The sequence below is a fragment of the Arachis duranensis genome, chromosome 7 (assembly GCF_000817695.3).
Source record: "Arachis duranensis cultivar V14167 chromosome 7, aradu.V14167.gnm2.J7QH, whole genome shotgun sequence".
NCBI lineage: Eukaryota > Viridiplantae > Streptophyta > Magnoliopsida > Fabales > Fabaceae > Arachis > Arachis duranensis.
Window position 1 is genome coordinate 15217753 of NC_029778.3, and position 11617 is coordinate 15229369.

The 11617-nt window shown below is 39.1% G+C and overlaps 1 protein-coding gene across 1 annotated transcript in view; it reads left to right on the forward strand.

Moving 5' to 3' along the window:
* Window positions 1–9560: 9560 nt before the first annotated feature.
* LOC107458083 (expansin-A13) overlaps window positions 9561–11617 on the forward strand; it is a gene marked incomplete in the record, with an annotated part of 2249 nt that continues 192 nt past the window's right edge. Inside the window, 2 exon segments of the mRNA XM_016076296.3 lie at window positions 9561–10245; window positions 11164–11587. Coding sequence (XP_015931782.1) covers window positions 9740–10245; window positions 11164–11473 — 816 coding nt within the window.

Consider the following 11617-nt stretch of genomic DNA (forward strand, 5'->3'; position numbering starts at 1 on the left):
CTTTTCTCGTTGCCATATCCTCCTTTTTCTTTGCATTTCATTTTCACTTCCATCTATTGCATTTATCTTCTTTCTGGTTATCTCTCTCTTTTTCTTTCTCTTCAACAATGATTCTGACCTCTCCTTCTCATGTTGTCTTTGGCGACGGCTTCTCCTTACTCCACTAGCACATCATCTTCTTTCCCCTTTATCCTTTCCCCCTTCTTCTATTTCTTTTTCCTTGAATCTATTTTTCTTTTTTTTAAAGTTTATAATTATTTTTATTGGAAACAATTTGCCTAAAAGATTAATATTTAGGTTAAAATAAATATTTTAAAAATAAGATTTTGATAAAAAAATATAAAGACAATTTTAGCCTTTAGCAAAAGTATTAAAAACTAAAGAGAAAGTACAAAAAAACAACACATATAGAAAACAACGTAACCAACAGATTAAAAAGAAAAGATAAAATTAAATTTAAATTTTAGATTTGTAATTAATTAATTATGATCAAATTTTAAAATTTGAAAAATTAGAATTAACATTCTCTAAACAATAGGTTAAAAAAGAAGTTAATTTTAATTTCAAAAATCAAATTTTGAATTAATTAGGTTTAATAATAATTTTGAATTTTTTTCTTTTTGCCATAACTACTCTTTGTGCCACCGCCGCCACTGCTGTATCGCGACTCCGGTGCCCCCAGCAGCTGCTATCTCGTTATTTATTTCTTATCAACTAAGTCGGATGTTCATTTTACTAAGTATGCAGATGGCTCTTTTCATTCTAAAGTAGATATTTATTTGGATATACCATTGATATTTTACTTGATTTGTTTGATTCTGCCTGCACATGCTCTGCATGATGTTCATTTTATTATATATGGGGATGGTTCTTTTCACTAAGATGTGGATGTTTATTTGGACCATACCATTTGGGTAAACTAAGACTAAGACGAAGTAGAGGAGTCGCGTTGTCGCGGTGCGGCTGTACGACGAGCAGCCTTCTTCCTTGACAGGAATGCGTGTTGCAAGGAGCAATAGGGTGGTGCAGCTGTGCACGGTGCATGAGGCGATGGGTGGCCTTCTCACTCGTCAAAAATGCACGGCTGTTGGCAACAGAGGCACGGTGCCGCTGTAGGGAGTAGTGGCGGAGGCAGTGACGACACTTCGTAGGCTTCAGAGGAGATGGAAATGTGACAGTGCGGCGTGGAGGAGAGGCGACGGTGGGGTGTGGAGGAGAGGCAGCGGTGCGGGGTGGAGTAGCTATGGAATATCATCTCCGTTCTGAGAGAGGTGGTGACAGTGGCGTACCACAACTTCTTGACTGGCAACAATGAATGGCATTTTAGAAGAGGCGACAGCGGAAGACTGCGATGAAAATAGAGTTTAGGATTTGGTGTGAGTGAAAATAGGTAATAAAAAAGGAGAAAGGTGAAAGTGAAATTAGATTGGAGTATTTTTTCAAAATTATTGAATCTGTAAGTATAATCAGTTGTCACATTGTTGACACACCCGTTGTTCATAGGGGTGTACGCGAATCGTATCGGATATGGTCGAAAATTCGATTCGATCCGCACAATTCCCATCGGATCTAATATTATATCCGCATTTTTTAGCATCAGATCCGATTCACAAACGTGCGAATTGGATATCGGATATATCCCATAATTGAACCTTCTCTTTTTAATCATATTCTATGTAAAAAATTCAATAAAAATATGAGGAGTGTTAGGGGCCAGCAACTTTTGTGATTTGTAGTCATCAAGTAGCCATCAATGATGTTTTTTCATGGTGTAAGATTTCATCCAATGGTATGAAATACATGCTGGCCAGAATTCAATAAAGTTGCTGGCCCCTTAGACTTTTCCTAAAATATTAACTTATTTATTCCTAAAATATTTTTAATCAAACTCTTTCTAAATAACAAAATAAATAATACAATATATGAATAATAATTACTAACTAAAATATACAAATAAGTAACTATAATACCAAACATATATATATTTATATATTTTTAATTATTATTGTGCGGATTTGCGGATTTGCAGATCAAATACGCGGATATAGAGCAGATAACCGCGATCCGATTCTTAAAGAGTGCGGATTGGATCCTATCCGATCTTATCAATATGCAGATCGGATCGTATCCACAATTTTCGGATCGGATGCGAATATTTATCGCGAATCGGATGCGGCGGATTGAAGAATGAAGACTAAAATACTAAAAGAGTAAAGTATCATTTTTGTCCCCAACATTTGGGATAAGTCCCAAAGTTGTCCCTAGCGTTTCAATCGTTCTATTTAAGTCCCTAACATTTTAAAATTGACTCAATATTGTCCTGCCCGTTAGGGATCCGTTAATAGGATTGACAGCGGGACAAAATTGAGACGATTTTGAAACGTAAAGGACTTAAATAGGACGGAAACGTTGGAGACAAAAACGATACATAAAAATAAATTTTAATTTTATTTTATTTTTCAATAATATAAATTTTTAGTGTACATAATATTCAATTTTTTAATTACATCTAAGTAAATTACACTTAATCACGTTACTTTCATTTTAAATAAATTTATTTTTTTTTATAATTTTAAAGAATTTTGATACATTAGAGACAAAAATATAATTTATATTTTATTGTATATATATTATTTTTTTTCGCAAGTTTATATACTAGTCATTTTACAAACATTTTATGATAATTAAAAATATTTAAGAGTAAAATTATAAAAAAATTATTTAGAATAAAAGTAATATAATTAAGTGTAATTTACTTAGATGTGATTAAAAAATAATTGAATACTATGTATAGTAAAAAATTGATAGTATTGAAGGATAAAATTAAAATTTATTTTTATGTATCATTTTTGTCCCCAACGTTTTCGTTTTATTTAAGTCCCTAACATTTCAAAATCGTCTCAATTTTGTCCAACCATCAATTCTGTTAACAGATCCCTAATGGCATGACAATATTAAGTCAATTTTAAAATGTTAGAGACTTAAATAGAACGATTGAAACGTTAAGGACAAATTTGAGACTTACCCTAAATGTTGGGGACAAAAGCAATACTTTACTCATTAAAACATTACTCATCTCTATTTTTTTAAAAGAAAAATGAGAAAAAAGGGGAGAGAGAGCGAGGGGAAACATGGGGTGGGGGAACAATGGGAGGGGTAGCAATAGGCAAAAGACCAATCACGGAAAGGATCCTAGAATCTGGAACAAGGAAGAGTATCACCGATTGGAGTTAGACTCTTTCTCTATATTTGTAGACAATCTACCGGTGGATATATCGAAACGAGAAATTTTTAGTCTGTTCAACTGGACGGGAAGGATTATAGACATCTACCTGTCAAGGAAGAACAAGAACGGACAGATTTACCTATTTGCATTCGTGCGGTACACAACAAAAGGAGGAGCTTTGAAGGCTATTGCAGAAATGAATAACATGGTGCTGAGGAGGAAAAGAATGTTCGTAGCAGAAGCAAAATACAGAAGAAAATCTGACGTGAAAGAGAACAAAGTAAAAGAAATAGAGAGCGATACAAGACAAAGGGATAAAGGCAGCCTGCAGCAGAAACATAGGGAGCCAAGAAAGGAAGAAGGGAAGATAGAAAAGATGCCGGGAGAGACAGTTGTTAAAGACTCGAATAAGATTGGGTGGACCAAGAAAATAGAGATTTCAGTGGCAAAAGATAATGTTGTATGGTTGCAAAGGAGTATTGTGGGAGGAACAAAGACGATGATCAACTTTCAGGCACTCCACCAAAAGATTCATAATGAATGGCCGTGTGTGATGCATGTACAGGACTTGGGCGCTTATAAAGCAATGCTAACGTTTGACACGGTATCTAGTGCTGAGGAAGCGTACACATTCAGAATGAATGAGTTTTTAAAATTGTTCCATATGGTATGGGATGAGAGTGAGAGGAGTGAGACAAGAAGAGTATGGTTGGAGTGTTATGGAGTACCGATGCATGCTTGATCGACGGAGACCTTTACCAAATTGGGAGGTCAATGGGGGGAGGTGGTAAAGTGTGACGATTTAACAAAAACATGTAGCTCATTTAGTGTTGAATGAGTTATGATTGACACTTGTATGTTCAGTATGATCAATGAGTGGATTCATGTCACTATTGGAACAAGCGGCTTCGATGTCCTTGTAAAAGAGGTGGGTGGAGAGGTGTATGGAGCAACATGTTTTTCGGACATGAAGATAGACCAAGAAGCTGAACGCGTAGCGGTAAGGAAGGATATGCATAATGATATTGAAAGGGTGGAGGGCAGTAGCAGAGCAGAGCCATTGGCAGCCAGTAGGGATCCAGCGGCCGAAATTACGGTGGTGGAACAACGGAATGAAGAACAACCAAAAGGGCAATGTCGGGATTCCACCTTTTGAATTAAATGAATGGAATATTTAAAATTCAAATTGCAATTATGTGAGTACTAATGATGAACTAATCAAGGAGAATAATAATTTCAAGGCGTTGGTTACAAATCAAACAGAAGAAGATTCAGATTGCATTTTATCATATAATTATGAGGAGATTCCAAGGGATTATTGCTTTTTTGGTCAGGACAAGAGGAATACAAAAATTAAGGGAAGAGTGATTAAAGGGCAGAAGACAAAAAGGCCCAACGGAGTGAAACATGATGTTAGTAAAACTAAGAAGACAAAGGCCCAAAGGAAGAAGGCTGGCCTTGTGTTATCAGGACCGGGTAGGGCTGACCCGGCTGAGGATGATCTGACCCGGTTTAATGAAGGTGCGAGGAACCAAGCGGTTTCTGCTGCAGTCGAACGGAGTCAACGAAGACACGATGCTGCAAGCCTGGGCAGAAGTTCGGGCGGCCAAAGGGAATGATGCGCAGTGCAAGGCACTGCTGGGAAAGCAAAGACAGATGGACATCCTGCAGTGGTGGAAGCAAGGGACGGCGCAAGGGGCAGCCATGAGGAGTGCGAACAGGCTGGGGAAGGCGCCACCTGCTTGGAAGATGGCGCTCTGAATCAGCCATTTTCCCCAGCAACGAACCCATTGTCAGCACGCTGGGGTTGATGCGGCGGAAGGAGTAAGGTGCGGCCATGACGAGCAGCAACAGGAGCCGTGAGGCGCTACAACTGACCACCAACTTGAAACTTTAAACAGGAAGACTAGCTACCGGGAGTAGGTTGAGAGTTCAATTGCAATGACAAAAATTGCTGCACAAGAAGAGAAAAGTGCAACCGGTGATACAGAAGGCAGAAAGCCCATGGCGGGGGAAGTCGTGGGCCTGGGAGAAGTTTCTAGAATTGAAAAAGCAGGAGAACCTGAGAACCAAGTAGTGGAAGAACTTGGAACAGATGTGGATATGCAAGAAGATTCAGTGATGTGCAGAGGAAAGCAAATTCGTACTTGGGAGGAAGAAATGGCGGAGAATAAAGAGGCCTGAAAACTGGCAGTTGAATCAGGAGCAATACCATGCAGTGATGAGGAAGACATCATGGCAATCCTCCAAGAGCAAAATGAAGTCATAGCTCTGAAGCGAAGACAGGAAAAACAAAAGGAGAAAATCAGAAGAAGCCGCCCAAAATGCCGTAAACAGGTGTGCAACAAAATTTATAAATGATTTTAAGTTCTTGAAATATTAGGGGGTTAAGAGGTGTTGCAAAACTGAACATGATCAGGAACTTCAAAAATAAGCTTAGATTAAATATGTTGGGGTTGATAGAAACAAAAAAAGAAGAGGTGAATAAATACGATGTAGCTAGAATTTGGGGTAATGATAGAGCTAGTTGGGAGTGTGTTAATTCTGTTGGAGCGTCCGGAGGTTTACTATTAATTTGGGATGAGTCATTATTTGAATTGATAAATTGCTATAAAGGAGATAAGTAGTTATGTGTAGAAGGCGTGATGACAAAAGATAATTTTCAATGTGCGATTTGTCTGGTGTATGGGCCGCATGTGAGAGACGAAAAACTCTTAATGTGGGAGGAATTAAGCTATATTACAGGATTATGCCAAATCCCATTTTGCTACATGGGAGATTTCAATGAGATTGTGCGTATAGAGGAAAGAAAAGAGGCGACCAACTTGTCAGCTTCTGCTGAAGACTTCAAAACATGGCTCAATGATATGGAGTTAGTGGACTTGGCAATCAATGATCAGAAGTATACATGATTTAGAGGCCAGTCCTACAGCCGTACTGATAGATGCATAGTTAGCGTGGAATGGCTAGATGCATACCCAGATACTCCCTTAAGAGGAGGCCCGAGGGGGCTTTCAGATCATTGCCCTCTGATAGTAGAAGATAGAAGAATAGCTCAGGGACCAAGACCGTTCCGAAGTTTAGACGCATGGTTCACGTACGAAGGCTTTCTAAAGATGCTGAAGGAAGAATGGAGGGGCTTGGGCGATGTGTAGTTCCTGGATAAAGTAAAGGCACTGACAAAACCACTGGGTAGATGGCACAAACAGCATTTTGGGAATATACATGAAAAGATCCAAAGGTTTGAGGAAGAGATCAAGAAAGTGGATGACATGGTTAGCAATGGTGTATACGATGGTATAGTAGAAGCAAGAAGAAAGGCACTGGTAAGATGTTGTGAGGTATGGTATGAGAGGTAAGATATGCACTGGAAGCAAATGTCTAGGTCTAAACATGCTAAGGAGATGGATAGGAATACCAGATACTTCCACAATATTGCATCAGCAAGGAGAAGGAATAACCGGATTGAGTCTTTAATGATTAATGGAAGGTTGGTAAGGAATCATGCATGGATTAAGGTTGCAATTAGATATTTCTACATGAACTTATACCACCAGGACGAGTCACCAAATATCAGTTTTCGAGATGGGTTAGTTAATCGCTTAGAGATGGAGGAAGCTCAAGCACTAGAGGTGTTACCAACGGTAGAGGAAGTAAAGGAGACAGTATGGGACTGTGAATCATCTAAGGCTCCGGACAGCGATGGATATAACATGAACTTTATAAAAAGATGTTGGGAGGAGATTGGAGTGGAGTTCACTCAAGCTGTGATTAGCTTCTTCGAGACAGAGAGACTACCAGCAGACTCCAATATTACTTGGGTAGTGTTGGCTCCGAAGTTTGTGGGTGCAAAGGAGATAAAGGACCTTAGACCGATCAGTATGGTTGGTTGCATTTACAAGGTCATATCAAAAGTGTTAACAAGAAGAATAAGGAGCGTAATGCCAGGATTAGTGGGAGAATCACAGAGTGCATTTGTCAAAGGCAGGCGAATACATGATGGAGCATTAATCGCCTGTGAAACTGTACACTGGCTAAAAATGAAGAAGAAGGCATCATCTATCATCAAATTGGACTTCCAGAAAGCCTATAATAGAGTCAAATGGAATTTTGTTGACATTGTGCTAGAAAAGATGGGGTTCGGTAGAAGATGGAGGGCATGGATTACAGAGTGCATTAGATCAGCTTCTATATCTGTAATGGTTAATGGGGCTCCTTCCAAGCCGTTCAAGATGGAAGGAGGGCTTCAACAAGGCGACCCGTTATCACCTTTTCTATTCGTCCTCGTTGTAGATGTGCTGAACAGGATGATAGGTGAGGCGGTAAGAAACAGGAGGATAGCTCCTCTATTAGTAGGCAGGGACAATGTAGAGTTATCTCACGTCCAGTTTGCTAATGACACTATTTTGTTCTGCCCACCAGAGGAGGATACAGTGAGGAACTACAAAGAGACTCCTGAGGTGTTTTGAGGTCATGTCGGGATTGAGCATCAAATTTGACAAGTCTAGTTTGATACCGGAAAATTGCAGTCAGGAGTGGGCCAGTTAAATGTGCAGGTTGTTAGGATGTTAGGCGGCGAATCTACCAGTAAAATATTTAGGAATTAATCTAGGTGCAAACCCGAGGCTGGTAAAAACGTGGAAGCCAGTAATAGATAAGGTGGAGGAGAAACTGAGTTTGTGAAAAGCAAAGGTGCTAAGCAAAGTGGGAAAGCTGGTTCTCATTAAATCTGTGATCAATAGTCTGCCTACGTACTATTTGAGCTTGTATAAAATGCCAGTTACGGTGGCCAAAAAAATAATCTCATTGCAAAGAAGATTCTTTTAGGAGAAGGACGACGGACGACCTGGATTGGCTCTTGTAAAATGGGAGATGATACATGCACCGAAGAAATTAGGGGGACTAGGTGTGGGAGATGCGATGATTCGTAATACCGCATTGTTGTTTAAATGATGGTGGAGATTCTCTAAAGAAGAGTGTCCTCTATGGAAGAAAGTTGTATGCTCATGCAATAATCTAAACCCTGGGCAGTTATTGTCTACTCAAGCTATACCAGCAAAAGGGGGTCCGTGGAGGGATATTTGTAACTTGCAAATCAAGGAGCAACATGTAAGACAGAAGATGATTGACGGGTTGGCTACGGAAGTAGGCGATGGCAGACTAACCAGATTTTGGGAAGATACATGGCTACAGCCGGAAAAGCTGAAAGACTCCTTTCCAAGACTCTACATGATTTCAGATAATAAGGGATCTGTGATTGGGGAGTGTGGATTTTGGGATGGAATAGAGTGGGTTTGGAACTTCCATTGGAGGAGAGAACTCCGACAATGGGAGACTGGTAGTCTGAACCAAATGCTTGAGACCTTGCAAGCTGTGAGACTGATAGCAGACACACAAGATATAATGGTGTGAAAATTTGATAAGGAAGGCATTTATACGACTAACTCTTTTGTGCAGGCTTTGCAGGTAGAGACATTGACGGATGATGTCCTCAACTATAAGTTCACAAATGGAATATGGAAAGGAATTGTTCCACCGCGGGTAGAGTTGTTTACTTGGTTCGTACTTGTAGGCCTAGTGAATACAAAGGATCGCTTGAGCAGATTAGGCATCATTGAACAAAGTGATAACATCTGTGTTATGTGTAGTAAGGAAATTGAAACTGTACAACATTTGTTTATTACGTGTGAATTTGCTTGGCAGGTGTGGTGTGCATGAATAAGTCATGTGGGTCTTTCTTGGAGCTTCCCAAGCTCCATAAAAGAACATTTTGAGAGCTGGAGGATGACGAATTTGAGAAAAGATGCGCGAAAACATGACTAGTGTGTTTCTTCTCAGTTATATGAAACATCTAATTATGTAAAAATGAGGTGATTTTTCAAAATAAAGCAGCGGCAGTGGTAGATTATGTTGCTAAGATGTTTTGTTATTTTAGAGAGTAGTGCGAAAAGTAACTCATGTTATTGATAGCTATACCAAAGATAACATAGAAATTATAAAAGTGTATTTTTGGCTCTTGTATGTTCCACTTAGGACTTGTTTGGGTGAGCTTTTAAGAAAAGATCTTTTTTTAGTTATCTTTTTTTAAAAGATCTTATAGAGAAGTAAAAGTAATTTTTTGTTTGGATATCTCATATAAAAATATTTTTTTATCTATCAATTATGTGGGTATAATAATATAAAAGTACTTTTTTGTTTATTTATTACATGAAAAACATCTTTTTTTAAGGAAAAAAGATCTTTTAAAAAAATATGTAAATTACAACTTCTCAAAAAAGATCTTTTTTTTTATTTTACTAATGCTTTTAATGAACTGAAAAAAAAAAACGTACACCACTGACCACATTCGTCTGATGCAAATAAAGTAACCATTTGAAAAAGGGGGAAAAAAAAATCACCGTCTATCTCTTCACTCTTTGTTCCCTTCTTCAATCTTCTATTCTTCTTCCTCTTCTTCCACTTCACTCTGGAAACCACCCCCAAAACTAGAAAGTAGAACAACTAAACCAAACAATGTTACTCACCACACTCTCCACACTCACACTAACCATTGCTACTCTCTTCACACTCTCTCCCCTTGCCACGTCACACTACTCTTCTTCCCAACAACCACCTTCCTCTCCCTCTTCTTCAACTTCCCTCTCCGAGTGGCGATCCGCGCACGCCACCTACTACGCCGCTGCCGACCCTCGCGACGCTGTCGGCGGCGCGTGCGGCTACGGCGACCTCGTGAAAGCCGGCTACGGCATGGCAACCGTTGGTCTCAGCGAGGCACTCTTTGAACGCGGCCAGATCTGCGGCGCGTGCTTCGAGGTGAAGTGTGTGGATGATCTCAAGTGGTGTATACCTGGAACTTCCATTATTGTAACCGCCACGAACTTCTGTGCGCCCAATTACGGGTTTGATAATGAAGGTGGTGGACACTGTAACCCTCCAAATAAGCATTTTGTGCTTCCGATTGAGGCCTTTGAGAAGATCGCCATTTGGAAGGCTGGCAACATGCCGGTCCAGTATAGAAGGTACACCCTAACTGTAGTGTAGCATTTCCCTTGCTTTCGCTTCATTTTTCCCCCCTTCATTTTAGGGATTTAGTTTTTGGATTAATTAGTGATATTTAGACAATGGATACCTGCTGCTGTGATATTTGAGTTAGTTACGTAAATCTTGGGAACTCTAAACAGAAAGTGGATATGAATGATTGCATGATAGTTGTGTCGGTAGGTTTGATTGCATTGAACAATGACTTCTTTTCACTTGGCTGAAATTCAGAGCTATCTCTATTTGATGAATTCGTAATCTGCATTTTTGTGTTATCACTTATCAGCTTTCAAGGTGCAGGCTTGGGTTCTTGAATGCTAATTAGATGATTAATGAGATACATTGGGGGTGGTTAATCCTGTTTCCTTTATTTTGCGTGGTTTATTTGTTGTCATTGGCCTCTTCAAGAGCAAGGTTATTGAAGTGTCGAGTTAACTCATATGAGATTAGGTCTCCAAATCAAGTTTACTGGATGAATTTTATCAGAAAAAGCTTGCTCAGGAGCCTAATTGAGAAAAATCTTTATAAAAAGCGCTTGCCTGTTTAATCCTAATGAAATTTAAATTAGTAAAAGGGATCATGAGTTTATTTATGAAAAATTAGAATGGTGATTAGTAATATTTTGTATCATCATGCTACACTTAACACAAATTATTGGAATACAGAGTGAAATTAGTAGTTCGCCATGTCTAATTGTCTATATGCAACCTTGTTGCTACAAGGTTTCTATGGCAATTTTTTTTAGATATATCCAAGGGAATGATATATGGTTTTCTTGTCAATTCAGGAGGTAAATGGATCCATAAGTGCCATAGATATACTTAAAAATATATTTCTGAATGTAAAGAGTGAGCAATGTTGCAGGATGTATTTTGATGTTCTGTTCTGTTATGGTGCAGGATACAATGCAGAAGGGAAGGAGGAATCCGGTTTACAGTAACTGGCTCTGGTATCTTCCTTTCAGTGCTTATCAGCAATGTTGCTGGTCATGGAGACATAGTCGCCGTGAAGGTTAAGGGCTCCAGAACAGGTTGGCTCCCAATGGGTCGGAATTGGGGCCAGAACTGGCACATAAATGCGTTACTACAAAACCAACCTCTTTCCTTTGAGGTTACCGGTAGCGATGGAAAAACAGTTACATCCTACAATGTTGCCCCCAAGGATTGGAGCTTTGGACAAACCTTTGAAGGCAAGCAATTTGAGCCCTAAGAAAATGCATCAATGAAGAAGAAAACATCTTTCGAGGGACCACTCTCATTCCCAATTTTTTACCAATATTTTAGGGATAAGGTAGTTTTGTTTTACAGTTTAATTTTTTTTTTTGTTTTAAAGACGACTGTAGATAGCAAAATG